The sequence below is a fragment of the Actinia tenebrosa genome, unplaced genomic scaffold (genome assembly GCF_029948245.1).
Source record: "Actinia tenebrosa isolate PJP-AT-01 unplaced genomic scaffold, QUT_ActTen_1.0 PGA_scaffold15__27_contigs__length_11533743, whole genome shotgun sequence".
NCBI lineage: Eukaryota > Metazoa > Cnidaria > Anthozoa > Actiniaria > Actiniidae > Actinia > Actinia tenebrosa.
Window position 1 is genome coordinate 7,168,653 of NW_028292575.1, and position 24,831 is coordinate 7,193,483.

Below are 24,831 nucleotides of genomic sequence, written 5' to 3' on the forward strand. Positions count from 1 at the left end.
AATTTAGGAGACAGGAAGAAAGGTTGTTCTAAGATATTGATGATAAAAAAACCAGACATCTTTGAGTCTTCATTCCGACTGACTGCGACAAGGGAAGTATAGTCTTCAGGAAATTGACTGTCAAAAAGTAAATCTTAGACTGTATTTAATTATTTGGAAAATGAGTTGATTCTGGCTGGGAAGTAAAAGTTCAGAGTCACGTTTTGAGCCTTTCAAAGAGAAGCTTCAAAAATACTCTCAGAAACAAAACAAAACAAACCAACCAAAATCCTAGACGCATAAATTTATTATATATTTTAAATAAATTATACTTTATGAAGGAGAAAGAATATGCATACATGTAAAAAAAAAAACCACTTTAAAGAGATAATAGTTATTCCATCTGAAATGTTTATGATCGTAATTAATTTTTAAACCATTTATTTGATCGCTAGTAAACAGTCCAACGAATGCTCCCCAAACCCCGAGACAGGGCAGGGAATTATCGCGAGACCGGGGATTTGACGTGCATTTAACGGCATGAGTGCACGGCTATACGGGAAATTTAACAAAAGTTTAAGAATTTTAACAGCAACTCCCCGGAGGTTGGATTGCTTCAGTTGACTAGTGAATTAATTGAATAATGAATTTACAAATTAACAAAAGGACAGGAAATGGACAAACAAACCTAAAACAAACGTAATTTACCCAATGAATAACAATACAAGTGTGAGTTTATACCAGTGTATAAGTTATAGAAGTTGAAAAAAATGTATCTTTGAGCAGCAGTTACTACAAAAGCGTTTGTTAACGACCATTCAGGCGAAGATGGTCGTTAACAAGAGGTGTCCGGTTTTCAAAGGGAAGATTGGGTGGCCCACAACAGGGAAGCCATGGTTGGTATTTCTCTTCAGTTATTACCACTGAAGTTATTTCTCTTGCAGGATTTGCAAGAAAAAATACCCACGCATTTTACTTCTAGCATACGATTATCCCCATTTAACAATTTTGGTGATAACGATGTATATAGCGCAAATCAGTGTTATCATTTGGATGAGCTATAAAATACTTCTTTTATAGATTACTATAGATATGTATGGTCATATATATATATATATATATGTGTGTGTATGTATATATATATCCAATTCATCCATCCATCCATTTAAACCCTTCATTATGATTCTACAGTTGTACGTCAGTACCCTCTACATGTCTGGTACGGTTTTATCATAATGACTCAGTACGAGTTTCAAATCTGATCAATTCGAAGCAGACTTGCCTGAGGCAACGATCCGAGGTCATTTTTATAACTGTGCCAGAAAACAAAAAGCCATTATAAAATATATAGTGCAGTATATATACGCATTCCATCTAGAAGGAGAAAAGGGTGTGTGTTAAGAGGGCGTACAATATAAATCAGGATGAAAAAGACGACGGATTTAAGATGCGCACTGTTCACTGCATATTTTAGGTTTGGAGAGGAGGGTCGGGATAAAAAGAATTCAACATTTATGCGGCATATCGAAGCAAATGGTTTGACCTTCACCGTAGATCACATGATGACTCGAGTTTCTGACCCCAAAACACCGTATCGTACCAAGAGACAACAAGACCTTTACGGTTTCCGGAACGTAATTACAACTAGAAAGTCGGAGGTTCGGAAGTCGGAGGGTCGGTTGAAAAAAATCGGTTTCAAAAATCAAGAATTCATGGAAACGTTTTGGAAATCGATTCCAATAAAATTTAAATTTTTGAAAATTTGAACAATTAACTTAATAGCGGTGTTACCAAGAGCATGGGCGATAAAGTATCTCCCTCTACGGTAACCGGGTAATGCTTTCCAGTAATGCTGTAAGCTATACTAGGGAATCTCCCTCTACGGTAACCGGGCAATGCTTTCCAATAATGCTGTAAGCTATACTAGGGAATCTCCCTCTACGGTAACCGGGCAATGCTTTTCAATAATGCTGTAAGCTATACTAGGGAATCTCCCTCTACGGTAACCGGGTAGTGCTTTCCAATAATGCTGTAAGCTATACTAGGGAATCTCCCTCTACGGTAACCGGGCAATGCTTTCCAATAATGCTGCAACCTATACTAGGGAATCTCCCTCTACGGTAACCGGGTAATGCTTTTCAATAATGCTGTAAGCTATACTAGGGAATCTCCCTCTACGGTAACCGGGTAGTGCTTTCCAATAATGCTGCAACCTATACTAGGGAATCTCCCTCTACGGTAACCGGGCAATGCTTTCCAATAATGCTGTAAGCTATACTAGGGAATCTCCCTCTACGGTAACCGGGTAGTGCTTTCCAATAATGCTGTAAGCTATACTAGGGAATCTCCCTCTACGGCAACCGGGTAGTGCTTTCCAATAATGCTGTAAGCTATACTAGGGAATCTCCCTCTACGGTAACCGGGTAGTGCTTTCCAATAATGCTGTAAGCTATACTAGGGAATCTCCCTCTACGGTAACCGGGTAGTGCTTTCCAATAATGCTGCAAGCTATACTAGGGAATCTCCCTCTACGGTAACCGGATAATCCCGCTAAACATTCCTGTATTGATAAATATCCCTGCTGGCCAATAAATAATATCCCTGGGTCTATTTGATCTTCTATTCCGGTAGGCTATACTGCATATATAGGACGTACGACAGCATCCCCCCTGGGGAATACCTAAACAGCTATGAATCTGTATGTCAATGTCATGTAGCGATCAGTCTGGGGTCCACCATTGATGTCCAAAGCACAGAAACCTACAAACAAATGAAAATCAATCATTATTGAAGAAAACAATGATAATAAAGATTTCTTATGAATGTGAAAAAAGCATAGCTGTAGGTGACGCCACACTTCCCATAATTCTGTAGGGCTGATCAAACACCAAGGAACGCATAACAGCGCAGTGGGCCATATTTTATTTTATAATGGAAGAAGTGGCGGATCCAGGATTTTTCAAAGGGGGTTTCCGTTTCTTAAACTGTGTATAATTCTCTTTTGTTTAGTCGATGTTTGACAAAAAAATTGGCTCTAATCACCTAATTTACTATCTAGTAACGGAACTTAAAGGCAAATTAAACATTATACCAGAAAATATCTATCATTTCGTGTTCAACATTATCTTTGTGGATACTTTTAAGCAAAATTTATATAAGACATATTTCTATTACCTAAAAGATCAAACCTTCAAGGGGGGTTCCGTGGACCCCTTCGACCCTCCCCTGGATCCGCCACTGGGAAGGCAAGCAACCTGTAGCTGATATTGGTATGCAAAAAAGAACCCAGATAAACAATTTGAGATGAAAGCGTGCATGGAAATAACTTCTAGATTTCGACAAGCGAGCAATACTTTTATCATAAAACATGGTGGATAGTAGCACGTGACCTCGGAGTATGAACGATCTAAATCGTGGATCAATAATCTGTTCTTTTTGCTTATGCTAGGACTTGCAGTTGCGTCTTGCCTAGAGCGAGCCATTTGCGTTTCCGAAGTTCAAAGAAAGACTGCTAACCGTAACGACTTCCTCCTATAAAAAATCGTGGACTGAATGGGATGAGATCAAAATGGCTACCCACCTCCTTCCATATAATTTTACCCAACAATTTTGTTATTCAAAAGGATGAATTTCGACTTGCTACAGCACTTTCGCCTGAGAATCCAGCGACGCCTTCTTCCGCATGACTCCCTCGCATCCGTTTTTAGTGTCGGTCGCGCGTTGCGTGACGACCGACACTAAAAACGGATGCGAGGGAGACTATCTTCCGCATAAATAAATAAAGATCCGAAGATTCTCCTGAAAATTAGGAAGCGACTTAAAAAAGGTTCTAGTACGTGGTTTTTGTCTGCATCTATTTATTTTCATCTATTTTACCCACAGACATTATCGTTTCTTTTCGGACATATTCCAAATAACAAAGAAGCAGTCTTATCTTCGCTAGGGAATTTAGATTGACAAAATCTACGACGGCGACGTCAACCGGAAGTTTAAATAACTTAACTTTGGGGTTTCACGCCTTCAATGTTTGTATTCCCCGTGGATGAGTTGACTTTACAATGTTTTGAATGAAATCTCCAATGGACAGTACCCCCAGAGAAATTATTTACACTTCCGGTTGACGTCGCCGTCATAGACTTTGAAAATCTTAAGGTCGCTACTTTAAGAGAGATTTCCCGATTGTGTACTTAAAATGCGGTGGCTTATCTTACTCTTATATTACCTTTCTATCTACAACGACAGGTGGTTTTATCTCATCACTTTCGTCATGGTCATCTTCGTAGATTAGTTCAAATTTTGTTGATATATTCCCATCGCCTAAACATGTCAACATAAAGATTAAAGCGACCAATGTCAAATGAATATAAAAGTCGGCGCTAGTGACAAGCCGTTGGTTGTTTGACAAAATAGACCCTTTTCGGTAGGAGGTAGGGGGTAGTGGGAGGGGGAGAGCACAAGGGGTCCCCCCCCTAACTGAGCCCTTGTCAACTTACCCAGTGGTTTTGAAAGTGAATCTTCAGCTAACTCTAATAACACCTCATTCGTAACAGGATTGTATCCAAGAACGGTTCCTTCCTAAGAAGCATTGGTATGTCATGAGTAAAGTAATGCACATACATGTTTGGTTTAACATTGTCCTTTGGCGAATAATTGTTAAATATTATACAGATACAGTCTGACCTCCCCGCCCATTGGAAATTTCAAGCCTCTTTCATGGGCAGGATAGCATAATGTTTATAATGATGGTCGGAAATTTTTTTAGAAATAACTCGCTAGCTGAGAAAGGGGATACAGCTAATAACCAAAAAAATTGTGCTGCAGGACAAAAAAAAAAAAAGAAAAAAATTAAATTACCTTATAATCTGACATTTCAGGTGTGTATGATGCTGAAAGCTCTAAAATCTAAAAAAGGGAACAATGTATATGGTAAAGATTTAATTTACTGCCAAGTGATTTATCTTCTCATTCATACAAAAGAAATAATACTAAAGGGAATGCCTTTCTTACCTTGTAAGCAATTCTATCACCAACTCTGGGAGGCCCACATAATGACACAAATGTGCTATAGTCTACTGCCGTCTTCTTAGCTGCTGCAGCATGTCCCATACTATCTATTTTTGCATCCCCTTTTCTTTTCATCTCACCGTAATTAAGCGAATGACTGTCATTATTTGATGGTATTTCATTGTCCCCTTGGGCACAATTTGTGTTGTTATTTCCATCAGCGGCAGCATCATGGGAATTGTTATCATGGCTTTGAGCAAGTAAATTAAGATTTTCTTCACAAGCTGAAATATATTCATTCTCTTCATCTGAGTCAAATCTTATGTGACTATTATTGATGCTTGGTGGTTGAGTATAAGTACTCTTGCTTCTATTTATTCCTTTCAAAATAAAAAAAAAATTAAAAAAAAAAATTAAATTTAAGTGGGTGTCAATTAATAGGGTGTTGAGGGTTGGTGCAATCTTGTCCCGGGGGGGGGGGGGGGTACTACCACCCCAACTTGGGTAGGGGTGTGCCGCCAGGACCTCAAAACCCTGACCCTATCCCAGACCTAACATTTTGATTTTACATACCCTACCCCAGATTAAAGCTAAGAATTGTACACCCTATCCCAGACTAAAAGACGGAAAATACGGCTTTACAATCGATTGCAATCAATATTTACTAACATTTTTATTGTTTTTGTGTCGGGCAGAAAGCGTAGCCTATTCAATGAATGTCAAAAATAATATCCTACCCCAGAACCAAAAGCCGAAAAACCATACCCTATAGGGCGGCACATACCCATATTGCAAATATAGGGGAGTACCCCTCCCGGGAATCTTGTACCCAGAGCCTGCATTTCTTCAGGTCTGTGGCAAAGAACAAGAAAACTACAATTGCTGCCATTGATACTGTACATATATATAGCTATACATTGCAAATTTCACATATGAAGACCACATCAATTATTGATAATGTAAAATAATTGTGCAGACATCATACCAGCAAAATATTGTAATACATATATGAAACATGTTCTTGAATACCAAACCTGATCTTGGGAATGTGTTTCCATTTGTCAAATTAGTGTTTTGTCTTTCTTGCTCAGAAACTTTGGATGGAATTCTGGCAGTTTCAACCAGTTCTTTGGAGGATGAAGATGCAGTCACTTTGTTGTTGGTATTCTTGTCCAGAACTTTATCTTTTGTCTTTGAATTTAAACCATCCTTTTTTGATGGATGTGGAGTTTTTGGCAGATTTTTTACAATTTTATTCTGCCCCTTATCAGAAGCAGTAGTTGCTTGATGAAACTTGGATTTGGTTTTAATATATTTGCTCAAACCTTTATCATTAGACATTAGGTTTAGACTTTCCTTTTGATTACCAACACTCAAATCAACAGACAATGATGATAGTGTGCTAGATGATGATGATGAAGAGGATGAAAAAAGTTTTTTGTCTGAAAACTTGATGTTTTTGTTGAAAGCATCATCACTGGAGTCCTCAGTGGATGAAGATGATGATGTGCAATCTAAAAGAGAAGAAGATGATGCAGAAGATGAAGATAAAAATGGTGTTTTCTTCGTGTTTAATATTGTTGCATTTCTCCTTTCATTTCCTTTAGAAAATTTTCCAATTTTTGCTCTCTTTGCAAAATTTTTCAAAGATCTGTTTTCTAGGATTTCATCTTCCGTCAATGATGACGTAGATGATTCTGATGATGGTAATGTCTTATTCCTGGTAATAGTAACATTCTTGGATGAATATCGTCCAGATGGTAAGCCTTTGTTCTGACTTCTTTCAACTATATTACCTTTGTGAGGTTTTCCTGCAAGGTTTTCCCAATACTTTTCTTCATCTGATGACAAAGTAGATGACTCTGAAGATGATTCTGATGATGATTCTGATGATGATGACATAGTTCTGTTCTTGGTAACAGCAGCATTCTTAGAGGGATGTCTTTCCAAGGCCAAAGCATTATGCTTGTCTTTTTGAACCATTTTATTACTCTTGCAAGGTTTTCCAACCTTTACTTTATCATTTTGTGATTTTCTTTTGCTGTTGCTGTCAGCTGTATTTATGGGTTCCTTTTCCGACTTTCTTCCCTGTTTCTTAATAATTTTCGTTGGAATTTTCTTATTTTTCTTTTCTTGAATTCTTAAATTGAAACAAACAAAAAAAATAGAAAGAGTTGAGGTAAAATTTAGCTCCCCTAGCTGGATGAATAGTCCCTTTTCCTATTCCGTAAATACTGCTGTGTTTTTAATGACTAAAGACTTGTCTGCACAGGTTTAGCCTTGTTTAAGAGCAAATCATTTGCGAAATTCAACTGTAATGTAAAGAATGTGCAGCTTGAACAATACTAATGTTTTGGATCCCACAGACTTTTTATAATGGTACATGTATGTAATAACATATCTGTGAATAGCTAATAAACAATGCTAAATGAGTTTGTGGTCTTCAAAGACCCAGAGGGGTACTACCACCCCAACTTGGGTAGGGATGTGCAGCCAGGACCTCAAAACCCTGACCCTATTCCAGACCTAAAATTTTGATTTTACGTACCCTATCCCAGACTATAACTAAGAATTGTACACCCTATCCCAGACTAAACCTGGTTAGTCAATAGATTGCAATCAATGTTTACTAAAGTTTTAATTGTTTTTGTGCCGGCAGAAAGTGTAGTCTATTTGCCATACAAAAGGGACCAAATTGTTAAGCCTATCCCAGACTAAAACGACCAAATCGTAACCCTATCCCAGACAAAAATGATACCCTATCTCAGACAAAATGTCAAAAAATGATACCCTACCCCAGACCCAAAAGCCAAAAAACCATACCCTATAGGGCGGCAAATACCCGTATAGCAAATATAGGGGAGTACCCCCCCCCCCCCCCGGGTCAAAGACAGGGATAACATTCAATGTGAAAACAGTGTATTAAGAGGACTTTGAATAAATAAATAGAATTTCTTTCACAGCATTGAGTATTATAATACACCTTAATTGTGATTCATCATCAAGCTTTTGTTTCTTCGGTATCTTGACATTTGAGGCAAGATCATCATCATCAGCATTCCATTTTGCTTGTCTCTTATTCTTGCAGAAATTAGCTTGTTGCTCAACCCTGTTGTATAAGAGGAAAACGAAATTGTATATTAGAAATGCAAAAGACATAAATGTAAAGAACAACAGGATGATTCCCCCTAAAATGTGTCCCTCATTTATCCCCCTATTCCTTCCCCTTACTTCCCTTAGAGTTCGAGGACTGCTATGCATATATCAACAGTGCAATGAACTACCTCAACGGTGCAATGGCCTTCTTGCCAGCGGGCAAAACAAAACAAAGATGACAACAACAAAAATCATAAAAATATAAGTTTTATGTGTTGTATTCTCATGTGGTGAGCTGTTAATAACAATTGTCTTTACAGTAACAAATCTATATTTGCCCCCCTGGAAGTCCCATAATGCCTTGCAATGCAGGATAGCCGCCGTATCGACACGGCGTCAAAGTAGTCCATTAGCGTATGGAGACACTTTTAGTACATCCCTCCCTCCATCCCACCTCTTATCACATGTGACGCTTTACAATATCTATATTAACTGTTTAGAAACATCTGGTGCTGACTTGTAAATTTTATAAAGTTCTCTAACCTTATAATGTCTCCATCTCTAACAAGTTCTATTCTCTCCTGTGCCGGTAGTAGGAAACCTTCATTGTACAAATTTAAAGTCGAATTTTTTTGTAACTCAAACTTTCTTTGAATCAAATGCTCCAAGTCAGCCACAAGACGACAAGACGCTGTGTCAAAAAGAAACCATGTTTTCTTGCTATACCCTGGAGTTAGTTCGTCAAAAGATAGCCGAACGCGGATAGACATTGTACGAAGAGTTTTAGAGGTTATTTGAGTCAGCAAATATCAATTTTTAGTGGAATTTTGCAGAACTTTCACCTTCTGTCTTTCCGCCATGACACTCAAATGTGTCACATGTGCTTTCTAACGACGATTATGATTGGATGTCCTAACAATGTACCTTCAACCAATCAAGTTATAGCTAATTTTTAGAAATCATGACAACAGAAAGACTCTGAGAAAGATAAATAACTTATAATTTCTTCTTTTCTATCGATTCTTTTTATTTTTTGGAAGATTCCATATGAACTTAAAAATTTTTCGTCGACTTACGACTTCGGTTTTCAGTGATTTAGGATTTTTTGCGCCCGCGTTGCTTTTCCGTCTGCAGCGGTGACACTAAAACCCGCGCAAACTGTCGATCAAAACCTGGAGCCTTCGATCATCGATCCCCTTCAGCCCGGATGTATAAGGAAACATGGCGAATGAAGGCAAATCTGGAGACGAACTCGCCAACGACGAAATAGCCACCCATGAAAAATATACGAGTTTTGAGAGCAAGTACAACCGTCCTAGAGCCTCGTTGAAATGGCTCTTACTAGATGTTGTTTGTTTTGCGGTCGTGGGTCTGCCGATTCTTGTGCTATTCCTTATAGGTGTTCCTTACAAACGTGGCTTCAACTGCCATGATGATAGCATTAACAAACCATTTAAAAAAAGCACTGTCTCCAGTCCTCTGGCTACAGCTGTTGGCCTAATATTGCCAGGCATAACCTTCGTTTTGATTGAGTATTTTCTACATCGTTCAAAGAATCAAAAGGTGGCTAATGCGAAGGACGTTGGACCAGTCATATACATCGGCCCCATCAAACTCAACTCTTTGCTTCTCAAGCTGCTTAAGATAACAATAGTCTTTCTATTTGGCGCTGCAGTGAATGTTTTGCTAACCGATGTAGGAAAGTACGGTGTTGGTCGTTTAAGACCCCATTTTCTTTTCGTTTGTAAACCGAAAATGGGTGTTATTTCAAACTGTACTGAAGGGGAGTACATAACAGGAGACGTTTGCACGGGCGATGAATCTCTTATCAGACAAGCAAGGTTATCATTCCCTTCCGGTCACTCGTCTTTTGCCGGTAAGTTATAAAATTCAAGACACTTTTGACAAAGTACTAAAGAAAGTGTCTGTAAAACAAGACTATGAGTTATAGCTTGTACAAGAATGTGTAGTTCCAGAACATATCTATACCCCACCCACAAAGGAAATTGGAAATTCTGGAGGGGAGGGAGTAAGAGAAAAAGCAAAATTACAGTTTGTATGGAAGAAAATTGGACATTCCTCGTGTTAGAGGGGTTCTTTTACAAATACCTTTCATGGTGTGGGTATGGATATTTTTCTGGAACTACACGATAAACATTTGCATGACTAGTCACTGACCTCTACAACCAAACTCCCTTGCACACTTTCTTTTGTTCAGTTAATTAGCACCAATTGTCTTACTATTCTCATGAAGGAATACAAATTTAAATAACAAAGGAAATTTGCAAAGCATTATGGAAGTGGGAGTCAAATGACGCCATCATGCATGCAAATACCCTATTGATTTATACTCAAGGCAATGGTAGTATATATTAGCTAAGTTACTTGTATTATGGTTATTGTATGTATTCTACTTTTTTAAAATTTCTTTATACAGTTAGAGAGGGATATCCCTTTCAATTGCCCTATTTCACTATGACGTCACTGCTTGTTTATGTGGGGGATAGAGTCATCAAATCCAATAGAAAATTCAACAAAATTTGCTCCTAGCGAAACGGTTTAATATAAAATGGCCTGGTTTTCAGATAAAATATGTGTTAATATGTACTAAAAAAAATTCTGAGCGTTTGCTGGCTTGTGGATTGATACAGGTTTTAGAACAATTTTTGGTGAATTTGCGTTGATTTGACCCCCTCCGACAACCATGATGCTTTGTGTTTAAACAATAGATTGTTTTGATGTGACGTCATAGTAAAATAGGGCAATTTAAATAAAGTATCTATCTACTGTATCTATCTACCATACCCCATAGGTCAGCACCCTATGGTATTTTGTTTTGCAGTGGTCAGAGGTATGTAGTGAGTTCTGCAATTGTAATGCATATGGAGGGAGGGGGGAGAGTAATGTAACATGTGTTTCATCTTTAGAATTTATTGCCATATCCATAGGTTTATAAAAAACCCTTTTTGATCATCATCATCATCAGTTGTCATCATCATCACCATCATGATCTTCAGTAATAAGCCAAATCATCCTTAATTTTTATTGATTTTATTGATCCATTTTATTGCTTATAATAAATAATTGTGATTTATGTCCTTTTAGCATATACAATGGTTTTCCTAGTCCTTTACCTGCAAGCTCGTCTCAACATTTCCTCAAGTCTCCTGCTGAAACCAGTATTGCAAATAGCAGCCCTCATCCTGGCTTTGCTCTGTGGTATCTCAAGAGTCAGCGACTACAAGCACCACTGGTCAGATGTCCTTTCAGGCTTCATTCTTGGAACAATGGTGGCATACATGGTGGTGTGGAAGCTTCTTAAATGGTTCAAAAATATATCTGGTGAAAAACAGAAGATGTCTCTCAAGGACATTGTTTAAGTAGGATTAAATACTAACCTTTTAAAAAGTTAAGTCATATGGCGATTAAGGAAAACTGGGGGATAACATTATCATAATAATTTCTGTTATCACCAGGGCCCAGTTGTACGAAGGGTGTATAGCTTTATCTGATAGTTAAATCTTATCCATTACCCTTCATAAATTTGGGCCTAGTAACATTAGAGAAGATGTACCCAGAGGATCCAAAGACATCTCTTGTCTATCCCTTGTCCTTACTACCATACTTGTCTCTACTATCTGTGTCTCTTCCATCCAGTCATCCCCTGGCGATTCCCAGGACATCCCCCTGTGTCTTACATGGTATTTACCTGATAAGTGACTTATCATATGTTGGCAAAGATGATTTAGGATTTAGGATTTAAAAGACGGAAAAGACAGTTGTTCAATTGACTGCAATCTATATTTTACTAACGTTTTTATTGTTTTTGTGCCGGCAGAAAGCGTAGCCTATTCGCCAGACAAAAACGACCAAATAGTTAACCCTATCCCAGACTAAAATGATACCCTATCCCAGACAGAATGTCAAAAATAATACCCTATCCCAGACCCAAAAGCCGAAAAACCATACCCTATAGGGCAGTACATACCCGTATAGCAAATATAGGGGAGTACCCCCCCCCCCCCTGGGCCCCCAGCACAGCACAGCTTCAGTGTAAATAAGTGGTTAGCTTTCTGAATTCTGTGTGAAATAAAGTTAATATTATAATTATTATGACCCTAATCCTAACCCAAACCAAAACCCTAAAAAATCTTTACCTTAAACCTTTTTTTATGGAATAGTGCCATTTCATGTGCTTTGGTAAAACGGTAGACTCTGGGATCAAGATTGTCATTTACCCAGATATCCCAAGCTTAATTTTAGGTCTTGATCGAATTACAGTAAATGAATGGAGTTTGTAAAAGATAAATTGATATATTAGCTAAGAAATACATTGTAAATATCTCTTATCAAAACTTACTTGCTTGTATTGGTCTGGGATAAGTTTGAGGCCAATGTATCCAGTATTTCAAAAGTTACAGCAAATTTTATTTTTTCACGTTTAAAAAGTTTCATTGACTTTTTACCTCTCGCTACCTGCCCAGCTATGGAGCTATTGACTTCTGGCTACCCTTGGAGTTAGATAGTTTGCTGCTTCCATTCAGGATCGAAGAGGATGACGCCAGATTTCTATGTGGAGTACAGGCCCATGTTAGTCATGTTGAAGGACAAAAGCCTCCCTCCCAGGGGTGTGTGAAAAATACTACATAGCCCCGTTTGTCCTTGAAACTTCTTGGTGAAAAACAATCACAAATCGGACACGGTCAACAAAAATTCGGTTTTGCACTTGAAATCAAGTCTGGAAAGAAATTGTCAAAGTTCCTGTTGCGTTTACATACATTCCCTTATAATAGCCTTTCGCTCAATAAGCGCGTATTCATCGGAGAACAACTTTAATTTCTCCGGCTGTACATGAGCTGCGAGCTCCAAATATAAAGTTTCAACGACTTTCGAGCTCTAGCTACCAGCGCATGTAGATACGTTTCTGCTTTTTTGCAGGATGGAAGAGGATGATGGCAGATTAGAATGTGGTTTGAAGACCATCCACAGCCAACTTGTTGAACACAGTCCTACGCCCTAGGGGTGTGTAAAAATAACAGATAGCAGTGCTGCAACTGGAAATTTCTTGTTGAACATTATTCCCTATCGCATACGACCAAGAAAATTCAGTTTTGCAGTTGAAATCAAGTCGCGAAAGAAATTGTCAAAGACCCTGTTGTGATTACATACATTGCCTTATAATAGCCTTAACTATTCCCCTATTGGATACGGTCAGGAAAAGGCGGTTTATCGGTTGAAATTATGTTGCAAAAGAAAATTGTCAAAGTCCCTGTTGTGTTTACATACATTCTCTTATGAGAGCCTTTTGATGAAGAAGCGCGCTATTGTCGGAGAACCCCTTTAATTTCTCCGGCTGTCTATAAGCTGCGAGCTCCAAATAAATAGTTTCAACAACTTTGGACCTCTGGCTTCCTGCGCCTGTAGATAGGTTTCTGCTAACGTGCAGGATGGAAGAGGATGACGGCCGAATTGAACTATTTACTTGTCTTTTTGTTCAATTCTTTCGACTTTGTTATGGTAAAAAAAAAAAAAAAAAAAAAAAAAATCAAAGCGAACATGAATTTGTTGAATACATATCTAGAAGGACAATTTAATTTCATTTGTGAGAGAAAGTTTCGTCGTTTCAACTGGTATGAACACATAGGTAATACCACCATCTAGAAGGACAATTTATTTGTGAGAGTAAGCTTTTTCTTTTCAACTAGTAGGTTAACCATCTCGGTCTGACTGTTTTAAGTATAGTAAGATGACAACGATCCGCGGAGTATCATAAGCATCCATACAGGTAATACCATCTAGAAGACTTATCCATTTGTGAGTGTACTTTTTGTCCTTTCAACCGGTATCATAATAAATAGGTTAATTGTAACCGGCGGCAAGGCGCTCAGCTATGAATCAGATTGCAAGTGGTTTTGACAAAAGAATTTATTGAAAAATTCACACAACTTTACAATACATGAAAAAAAAACGGGAACGAGATTACAGGATATCTCTTTACATCGTAGAGAATTCCTTGTCTTGATATGTGCAACGTCTTCAAGAACTTTTACTACACTGATTTAAGCTTAGTTTGGGCCTATTTTTATGGGAAAACCTGCATTCTTAAGACCTTACACATCCTATGCAATGTTGCACGCCCTAGGCGCAAACAGGATGTCCCAAACACGAACTTACGTAAACAAGCGCCAAACCTAGGCATGACTCACTGTAATGTAATTACGTACGGAAATTATTTCTTGCTTACGCATTTTCCACGCAAACAGTTAACTAAAGAATTACATTCCTATGTGTACACGAGGCATTCCTAATTAAAAATATAGATTTATGACTAAATAATTACTGTCCGAAATAGTGTCTTTTGACTCTGTCACATAATACCATCTTAATACGTTTTTGGGGTACCCACTTCAACCGTTCAAAAAACCCTACCAATTCGCTACCAATCCTCCTTTTGACCTTTCAAGGCCCCCCATGTTCCACTGAAAAAAAAAAAATTGAGGAAAAAAATTGGTGCGTGACGTAATCACAGCTGTCACGCTTCAGTCACGTAGGTCTCTTAAAATCAAGCAACCGCTTTCTAGTAAAACAGATGGCTCATTAGTAGTCGTGCAGAGGAACAACATGGCTGGCATTGTGTGGTGTTCGTCAAGAAGGATATGTAGAAGGCTTGATCATCGAATTTTTACACCAAATAAGCTTCGAGTGAGTAGAATTGACAGCTAAAGAATATGTTTTATATTCAGCTTATTTTTTTAAAGATCAACATAAAATTCGTAGAGCTACAAATTGGGCAAATACATAATAGTAAAAATGAAGCTTATCTTGATACTTCTACACGTGATTTCAATTTTCTGATATTTGTCTTTTCGTTTCCAATTCAAGGTTCTGAAAAACTATAGTTTCAATGCTGGTTTTGAATTTATGGGTGTTTATGTTTTTCTTTGTTGTATGATCATGTTTATTTCCCTTGGGATTTTGTTTTGTTGTGATCTCATACCGTCCTACATTACGTGTGCTTGGGGTCACCATATTCAAGTTCCATTTCTATTAACCTCACCAAGTGTATTTTTTCTAATTCTTGGAGTCACAACAAAGGAAGTCACTTCTCATTTTTGAATTTTTTTTTGTTGTTTTTTTTTTTGTTTATTTATTTTATTTTATTTATTTATTTTTTTTATTTTTTTTATTTTTTTGACCAATACAGGCTGGGATTTAGTGCAAGGCGTTTTTCCTAATAAGATATTCTTTCCCACAAAAAAATGATCCATATATATATTAAATGTTATGGTTCAGCAAAACAAACAAGCTCACATAACGTGTTGTAAAGCTTTGAGTGTAAAGTCATGCTGGTTTCTTCACACTAGGGGTAGCCTACACAGTCAGTCTTAGTCTGTTGTGCAAATGCTGTGTAGGATGCTACACTAGAGATGGGAGCCTTAGAATTGAATTTGTGAGATAGTTACAGCTGTAGTTGTGATCTGATGTACTGGGGATGGTATTACCTCTATTAAAAAAAAAAAAAAAAAAAAATTATCAAAAAATTATGATTCCTCTAGAATTCATGACCGAATTGTTATTTTATTAAGATCATTGTTGAGCTGGGACTGGGATGATCTTCACTCCCCATAGAGGATTCTGTTTTCAGAAAGTTGGCCACAAGAGACTCACAGTTTTTTATCCTTGCAGTTTTCTACCAGTTGTTCCAAATTAGCAAGATTTTATGACAGCCCAGATGAAGCTATTAAAGATGTACCCAGTAACTCAAAATTATTAGTTGGAGGTATGCAGTGTTGTGTGTTTTTTTTATTAGGCCAAACGAAAAAATTAGTGTGTTTCCTGTTGCATAAGAAAAATAATTGGGGTCGGTAGGTTGGACTTTTTTTACTGATACAACGATGGAAATGAGCTTACTGGGAACCCTGTGGAGCATTTGGGAATGAAAAAATATTAGGGTCAGCAAAAATCGGAAAGAAAATTAGGATCAGTTGCAGTCAACAGAAAACACACTTTTTTTTGTTTGGCCTTATTATATAGTTTAAAAATTAGGCATGCTCTGATTTGTCGAGAACTGTGCTACACTGTACAGTATTTTAATGAACAGAGCACAGTTTCTGGGGTTACTGAAATGAGTGCTATTAGTTTCTTCACTATTCATTTTTGTTTTACAGGGTTTGGACTTTGTGGAATACCTGAAAATTTAATTGATGCTCTTCAGAGATCTGGGGTCAATAATCTTACCTGCGTGAGCAACAATGCTGGGTGAGAAAATGTTTCAAAATGACTACAGTATATAAAACCATTATACATCTTTTTGCCTCGGGTGCAATGTCCTCCCATTCCAGACCATGTGTCATTTCCTATAGTATTATTTCTTTATGTAATGGTTGCACCTGAGAAAACACACGAATAGTTACTGAATGAGAAACTGTCATTGAAAAAGCTATGGATGCAATATTGTGGCTATAATATTAGGTATAAAACTATTAATTACAGTGCAACTCAATTTTGAGGACAACCTTACTAAATGATAATAATTCCTTCTTTTTCTTTGGAAAATATTAAAAAATATTTAGCCATGATAAAATATATATAACAAATAAAATAAAAATACAAAAAGTAATAATAATAAAATAAATAAAAAAATATCGTGATATTCATAGATTTTTTAATTTTTTAGAGTGGACACCTTTGGTCTTGGTTTGTTACTCAAGACAAAGCAAATAAAGAGAATGATATCTTCTTATGTTGGTGAAAATGCTGAGTTTGCTCGTCAGTATTTGTCTGGGGAACTTGAAGTAGAGCTCACACCTCAGGTAGGATCAAGAATTGGATGCAGTCCATATACCAAAATTCAAGGTGGCTTACAGGAATGGAATGGAGCCACCAACCCTTGCAGGAATATTTAAATATAGTGTAGATTCTAGTGTTGGGTGGTTTATTGACTTAAGCTTTTCTGCCAAAATTTTCAAAACTTGCAAACAGGTAGAAACTAAATATTTGATACAGCATCGTATTTCTAACAGTAATACATTTATTAACCCCAATTCTGTACCTCATGAAGTGCCATCCCAAGTACATGTACCTCCACATGAGTAACTTTATGTTTATGATGTGTTGTCTTCATAAGAAATCCTGTGTTTCTGCATTTGTGCTCAATATTGCTAATGGCTTATTTCAGGGGACGCTTGCTGAGAGAGTAAGGGCCGGAGGGGCAGGCATCCCTGCATTTTACACACCAACTGGATATGGGACCTTGGTACATAAAGGTGGGGCACCAATCAAATATAACCAAGATGGCACTGTCGCTATTGCTAGTAAACCAAGAGAGGTGGGTATGCAACATATGAGCAAATGAGCCAAGATAGCGCAATGCGTCATACTATTATGGGTTCAATCCTTGGACCCTGTATCATGTGAGTAGAGTTATTTGTTGGATCTCCCTCCTATGCTACAAGGTTTTCTCTTTAGTTTCCTAATAGGCCCTTTGCAGCTAACGGTCACGTGTTTGTACTGGACTGCAAAATTTTTGTTTTTACATTAAATTGGTGATTCTTTTTAGCTGCTTGTAAAGAACTGAATGAAAACATGTGTATCCAGTGTGTTTTGAAATGCAGTTTTATTACGATCTCTCGAAAGTTTGAAAGTTTGAAAGTAGAAAGTTTGTTTGCAGTCCAGTAAATTTCACCCATGGGAATCAAAATGTTCATTCATTTGCTCTCAGTGAATTAATCAGCACGTGATTGCTTAGCTGCAAAGGGCCTATTTCCAGGTGATTTGGAGTCTAGGAATGCAATGCATTGTTGGTTTTTTTTACAGTCAAGATTTCCAAGTATTTTTTTTATTATCTCTAGTCTAAACAAAATATTTTCCACTACCATCAACAAATTAATATGCCATTTCTAGAAGATATTTGATGAATCTTTTCATGGATCAGTTTTATTTTCAAGTAAAAGCTGTTGGCGAATTCATTCGAGGGGCGTTAAGTGAAATCACCTAGTTTCCTCTTTTTGAAGCATTCCTGGACAGGAAGCTGGTGTACAAGCATCTAAACTCCTCTACTGTATATCCCACTACTAGTCTGAGAAGAAAGATTCTATTGTACCAGCTATATGTGATTATTCTATTATCAGTCGACTGTCAATAGAGAGGATATGCCATTGTAGCAGTCAATCAGCTGTTCTGTTAACATTTCTTGAGCAGCAATCTACATGCCGACCAAAAACTTTGCTTCTTTTTGAATATTTTTTGTGTAAAATATTTGACGGGACCTCAGAGTTAATGTTTTAAATAGGTCTTCAAGCCTTCACTAATTAAACATTGGAGAAAACATTTCTCTTCAAATATTGAAGAGCAATCGATCAGCACTCATTGCTTTAATGGCCTATCCTTTCTATTGACAGACTCAGATAATTACGAGTTCTGTAATGTAAGCTAGATAAAATAGCATTCATGACATCTTACTACCTGCATTCTTTACAGTCAAGAGATTTTAATGGGCGACACTTCATAATGGAAGAAGCCATCACAGGGGATTTTGCCTTGGTTAAAGCATGGAAAGCAGACAAATCTGGCAACTTAACATTTAGGTAAGTGTCAAAAAAATAGAACTGCATTTTTACTTTTACTTAATTTATAACAGTATAATGTGACTTCAGCTTTAAAAACTGGACTGATTTGCACTGCAACACTGCTTCATCTATTGTTATTAAAACACATGAAAGAGTATAGTTTCATTTGTTGCTTGTAGAGTAACATTAATGGTTGATAAGGTATTTGCTTGATTAATTCTTTTTGATGGTTACTGTTGTAACACCCATTTTATTTATTTTTTTGTAGGAAATCAGCACGCAACTTTAATGCTCCGATGGCAAAAGCTGCCAAAGTTACCATTGCAGAGGTAATAGTATAACCCAGTCAATTAAACTGTATTAGATTTTATTTGAGAATTTGGCCGAGGGCTGGTATAGCACAATAGGACTCGAGGTCCTCTATGAGGTACATACACCAATCCCACCCCTTAAGAACCCCTAACCCAACCCACAAATCAACCCGTTAAGAAATCATTAGTAAAGGCCAGACACCGAGGGTGGTCACTGCCAGGGTTTTATTACGTCCTCAGTGGTTCTTTTATGTCCCTCCAATACAGGGTTAGATAGTGTGGAGAGATGGGGCCTACGGTTTAACGTCCTTATACGAGAAGACGCAAAGGTCTAACCATTTGCAGATGTAATTACAAAGGCAGCACCTTCTCCTCAGTTATTTTAAGACCCTGAGTGTTGGTCCGGCCGGGAATCGAACCCCGGTCTCCCGCACAATATTCCGGCACCCTACCAACTGAGCCAACCGGTTGTCGGTTAAAGATGCATACATGTCATTATGTAACAGATGTTTTTAATCTTGCAAAACCAATCTTACAGGTTGAAGAAATTGTCGAGGATGGAGAAATCCCAGCAGAAGATGTGCATGTTCCTTGTGTTTATGTACACCGTGTCATCAAAGGAGAAAAATATGAGAAAAGGATTGAGGTAAATACTGTATGTTTTGATACTTGGAGCTGTAATAGTTGGTGTAGTGGTAGTACACTCAGCTTTCGATCACCTCTGGGGTTCTGGTTTCTGCTGCAGTACTCAATCATCATTGTTTATTTCCAGGGTAGAACTTAATAGCAAGTGGCTAACAAACCTCACAGAGGCCTGCGTTCCATGATCAAATTGGAATTTAGGAGTTGATTTTTGTGGAGGGAGGTAAACTGGAGAACCCAGAGAAAAACCCTCAATGAGGCATCACATCACCTGTCAGATTGTTATTTGTTTCTCGTCAAAACAACTCTTAATGAACTGTTTTGAAAGATCATTAATTTTGTGAGATATATACATAGTCCTGATATCACTAAAGCTGCTAGACCTTTTAAAGGGAGGCTCTGCTGAAAATATGTCAATCAAAGGATACAAAGAGATAGTTAATATGAGGCTCATAAGAAATTGTTTATTTGTGTATTGGCCACCAGCTAGTTAGCTCAGTTAGTAAGAGCATCGATCGGTCTGTTGTGCAGGAGATGGTGGCTCAAGCAGACCAACACTCGGGTCTTAAAATAACTGAGTAGAATATGCTGCCTTTGTAATAACATCTGCAAATAGTTAGGCTTTGAAGTGGCTCGGGTGACCATGTCAATGGCAGTCCTGTCCCCAATCAACTAGAAACGTTAAAAGAGGACCACAAACTTATCAGTTGATTTGATGTCAAGTATTATCCTCTTTTTGAAATGTTGATTAATTGATCTGTGTGTTTGTTTTATCAAGCGATTGACACTGACTAAAGATGATAATGGCAAGAATGAGGCCAAGTCGCTAGCCTTGGAGTTTAGAGAAAGAATCATCAAACGAGCTGCCCTGGAATTCAAAGATCATATGTATGGTATCCTTGACAACCAATGGCATACTCAGTATACCTGAAATTTACCATTGTGTGTGCCTGCGTGTGTAAGTCAGCTTGATTAAATAATCTTGACATGATCCAGGACTAATTTAATCCATATTTCATGGTATTTTTCTCCAGGATCTCAAAGCTAATACGCACTTCTAAACTCTGAGTTGTAACACTTGTGCACAGACGTGCTGCGTCTTACCATTTCCGACACCCCTGTTCACAATTAGTTGTGCCATCAACTTCGTATTTTGTATAAATGTAGAAAAATGACGATGCCATGAACGAGCATTTTGGCAGTTGGATTAACAACTATCTCGCAAGCTGACTGATTCAAAAGTTGTCATGAATACACCCTGTTACCTTGGGTGTAATATTTTCCCACATCAGACCATGTGTCATTCCCTATAGTATAGAATATGATTTCTGCCATAGTTAATAGCTATTAACTATAGTTATTAACTATGTTTCTGCTTAATTTGCATGAGAAGACCCATGAATATGGAAACAACTCAAACAAGGAATCTCATTCTGTAGAGAATAACAAATGTTCTAAAATGGGAAAACAAAGGGCTCAAGGTACAGAAATCTATACTGTACCGTTACCGTGCTGCTCCACGAAATCTACTTCAATAACTGTCAATCACAATTCTGTACTGTCCATCAATAACCCTTAACTGTCATTCAGCAAATCTTGGTATTGGTATGCCGATGTTAGCGAGTAATTACATTCCTGAAGGCATGACTATTAATCTACAAAGTGAGAATGGAATCCTTGGCTTGGTAAGTAAATTTGTGCAGCATGCAGCTCCTAATACATACATCGTTCGTACATTCCAGTACTCCTTCTTACAGTTCTGTTCAATGACCACGAATGATAGTTGCAAGTCGAGGTTGGATGAACGTATAGTTTTTCTGTGCGCAGCAACTCCAACCTGACTTGGAACCAGACAATGGTGTATTTTAGCGTTGTCAGTGATCTTGTTGGTCAACTTTGTTTAAACATACAAACCTACTTGTCGTATTTAGAATGCTTTCGGTTGTTTCTTTGTTTACTGGGAATAGCAATGAGTTGTACACCTCAGTATTCTCTCACTTCAGTGTCGATAGTAATGCTAATAACACTGAGTTATGAGGAAAAGTATGGTGATTATAGTGATAGTGATAGTGATTTTTTCCATATTTTCAGGGTCCATTTCCAAGACCAGGAATGGAAGATCCAGACCTGATTAATGCAGGTGAGAAGAGTTGCATAGCTAGAGTCCCAGAGTTCTGGCAGGGAGGGGCGTGGATGGGCGTGCGCGCACGGTTTGGAGGCAAATAGTGCTGCATCAAGTATTCGTAGTAGACTGAGAGTGTTTGATTGATTGGAATTTTCTCACAGGCAAAGAAACAGTGACTGTAAGACCAGGCAGCTCGTTCTTTTCGAGTGATGAATCATTTGCAATGATACGCGGGTAAGTTGCATCGAATGTGTGATGATATGAGAACTCCTTCGTCAGCGTGTGTCAGTTTATTGACGCGTTTTCTGTGTTTGTTGAATTGCGTTTGCGTTTGCGAGATTACCGATTGATGCAACGCCAGTTCATAAACAAAGGTTTTCTCCTCTCCTCTCCTCCAAACTACTACCTCAATACTTTCTCCCAAAGTCACAAATCGTTTCTCAAGACTCTTCCCATCTTTGAAATTTTCGTACTGTTTTCCCTTCCATTTGAATGGTACAATAAATATGGATGTAAAGTCACTCGAACAAAAATCGTATTACCAAAAGCTCTGAGATGTAGGAAACCCCGCGAATGAGAAAACGCGTGACTAAATGTTTTTATCTTCAGAGGACACATCGACCTTACAATCCTCGGCGCCATGCAAGTATCACAGTTAGGAGACATCGCTAACTACATGATTCCTGTAAGTAACATTGTATTTACTGCATGAGTTGTTTGCTTCATAGTCACACTAAAAATCGAATTGTTTCATTGAATTTCATTGCGTAGGGCAAGATGGTCAAAGGCATGGGTGGAGCAATGGACCTCGTGTCCTCCCCCTCTAAGGTCATCGTAACCATGGAACATACGGCAAAGGTATGGCGTCATCATTTGATATCTAATAATATTCTATCACAGACAGACAGACAAATGGGCTGAGTAGACAGACAGACAAACAATTTGTCTACTCTCTGCTTCTAGCGTTTAGATTCTTATTAGTTTCTGGTGGATTTTTCCGCACTTGCAGGGAGACAAACACAAGATTCTTGAGAAGTGCACCCTACCCCTGACGGGGACTGAATGTGTCAATATGATCATCACTGAAAAGGTACGTCATGACGACATGATTTTATGGAATGTACGGAGAAAACTGGTACCGTGTTGTGTCAGTCAAAGCGTGAAAAGATCAATCGCATGACTGAAACGTCAGGTCAGTCACGGTACGGAATTAACGACATCCCATGAACCAATCACATAACACGATATCACTGGTCAGCAAATGAAAATGTGCGGACACCGTAACGTCACGGCCACGGTACGGCACTTATGGTTGGCCAAAATACGGGGTGTGGAATTCTGATCGTCCAACAATTTCCCGCCTCTCAATTTGAGAGTCAAACTGCATTCTGCGATTGCATCATCCTCTTCAGATCTCCAGTATTGTTTATTGTATTCTTTCTTGACTTCTTTTTCCTCTTGGCTGTCTGTAGTGTGTTTTCGATGTTCATCCCGAGCAAGGGTTGATCCTGAAGGAACTGTATCCTGGCGTCTCGATTCAAGACGTACAAACATCTACGGGCTGTGGCTTCGAGGTAAGCACATATCATAATTTTAACTCTCCTCAGTTCCTATAAGCAATGAAAAAAGTTTTTTTTTTCGGTGTAAGCACATTTTTGATCGTTTGAAGCTATTGTTCCAGCCACCATTACTCCAGTCCCGCGTGAAAAAGGTCCTTGTGTTAGATTTCTTACGTTAACATCTTATCGATATTACTGTACTTTATCTTTGGCCAGATTTCTCCTGACTTAAAGGAAATGGGACAGATTGGAGAAGAGGACTAGAAGATAGAAAGTACGACTAAATCAATTGAATATGAATTTTCACTAACATTATTTTAGAAATCCTTATTCTATTATTTCTTCTTTTTGCGCGAAACTCCACCTGGAATGTGGTCTACTATACTATTCCAGTTGTGGGCTGAACAGACCGAGCTGAATTTTACGATTTTTTTTATGCATGCCCTTCCACTAATGATAAAATCCAAGTATGTGGCTCAGAGTATAATGGTATAACACAGCTTTATCATTTAGCTGTTAAAAATGAAGGGGTCTGTCAATGGTGTTCTTGAATGTCACGCAACGTTTCACTGGCTTCGTAAGTGTTGCGTGACAGCCCTAAATACGTCTACAGTTTATAGCATTATAGGGCATGCTCGAAGTCCCTCGACTTTCCTCTGCCTAAAACACCGATTCTCACACTCAGGGTTTAGGACTTAATATGGGATAGGGGTTTCAGAGTCAATTGTTTCCATTTTTGCATTGTGATGTATTTTGAGTGGAATGGGGTAAGGTTTTTGTCCCCTTTAAATATTTATATTGACTTGAAAAAGTATACATTGTTCAAAAACTTGATGTAATCATATTTTTTGAGGCATAAATAAATTATGAACGAATACAAAACATTGTACGGAACTCTCATGAATTTCTACAGAAAATAGCTCTGCGGATAATCTATGGTTACGAACTACCCTACGAGGCCTTAAGTCTCTCGGGGCTAGAGACTATTTCAGTGTAGGGAACGCCACTGTAAGACCTTTTTTTGACAAAATTGTCTTAAATAAGTCTGATAACTTGCACCGTTTATTGCCATTTAATTAATACAAATGAATATAGTGTTACTCAACCAAAGCAAAGACGTTTTACTGTTCCCTTGTGCGAGACCAATTGATATAAAAACAGAATGGATAACTAGCTAAAAACTAGTGTGAGCTGCGTCTGTGTTTCTAATGAAACAGTAATAAAAGGGTAAGTTTTAAATCGTGAAAAAATGAAAAAACTTACTAAAACTTACTCATCTTTTCACGGTTACCCTTTTATCATTACTGATATAAGAACAGCTTCATGATTGCAGGCGCACTAAATTACGATAAATTTGATTTATTTTAGTAAGTGTAGATATTATTTATTGTACATTTAACTGATTCATAGTATAATTATTTTTATTTATTTATTTTGTATTCAAGCAATTCGGTGAGGATCACATCCGATTTGACAGTGTTATTGAATGGGAGTTCACGTTCGAATGAGCATGGCTAACAGCCAATCAGAATCTATCATATATAATC

The 24,831-nt window shown here is 37.8% G+C and overlaps 3 protein-coding genes across 4 annotated transcripts; 2 read left to right on the plus strand and 1 right to left on the minus strand.

The window, feature by feature from the left end:
- Nucleotides 1-268: 268 nt before the first annotated feature.
- On the minus strand, nucleotides 269-8,942 carry LOC116296020 (uncharacterized). 2 transcript variants are annotated; one of them, XM_089030388.1, is made up of 9 exons: nucleotides 8,623-8,942; nucleotides 7,967-8,092; nucleotides 6,780-7,123; nucleotides 6,018-6,497; nucleotides 4,987-5,363; nucleotides 4,834-4,881; nucleotides 4,473-4,554; nucleotides 4,202-4,296; nucleotides 269-2,739 (listed from the first exon to the last, which is right to left on the minus strand). In XM_089030388.1, the coding sequence occupies exons 1-9, from the start codon at nucleotides 8,847-8,849 to the stop codon at nucleotides 2,689-2,691; spliced, it is 1,830 nt and encodes a 609-aa protein (XP_088886514.1). In that variant the 5' UTR covers nucleotides 8,850-8,942; the 3' UTR covers nucleotides 269-2,688. The 2 variants fall into 2 exon arrangements, with proteins under 2 accessions (XP_088886514.1, XP_088886513.1); XM_089030387.1 differs by having other exon boundaries at nucleotides 6,018-7,123.
- A 296-nt stretch (nucleotides 8,943-9,238) lies between these two features.
- LOC116296032 (phospholipid phosphatase 1) lies at nucleotides 9,239-12,434 on the plus strand. The gene is made up of 2 exons (XM_031703993.2): nucleotides 9,239-9,955; nucleotides 11,185-12,434. Exons 1-2 carry the CDS (start codon nucleotides 9,301-9,303, stop codon nucleotides 11,457-11,459), a joined length of 930 nt encoding a protein of 309 aa, XP_031559853.1. The 5' UTR covers nucleotides 9,239-9,300; the 3' UTR covers nucleotides 11,460-12,434.
- Nucleotides 12,435-14,653: 2,219 nt separating this feature from the next.
- On the plus strand, nucleotides 14,654-24,166 carry LOC116296027 (succinyl-CoA:3-ketoacid coenzyme A transferase 1, mitochondrial). The gene is made up of 17 exons (XM_031703989.2): nucleotides 14,654-14,781; nucleotides 15,766-15,859; nucleotides 16,248-16,338; nucleotides 16,757-16,892; nucleotides 17,258-17,407; nucleotides 18,559-18,665; nucleotides 18,916-18,976; nucleotides 19,497-19,604; nucleotides 20,379-20,493; nucleotides 21,191-21,285; nucleotides 21,692-21,740; nucleotides 21,887-21,959; nucleotides 22,335-22,410; nucleotides 22,497-22,583; nucleotides 22,735-22,815; nucleotides 23,198-23,299; nucleotides 23,501-24,166. Exons 1-17 carry the CDS (start codon nucleotides 14,701-14,703, stop codon nucleotides 23,546-23,548), a joined length of 1,554 nt encoding a protein of 517 aa, XP_031559849.1. The 5' UTR covers nucleotides 14,654-14,700; the 3' UTR covers nucleotides 23,549-24,166.
- Nucleotides 24,167-24,831: the final 665 nt, after the last annotated feature.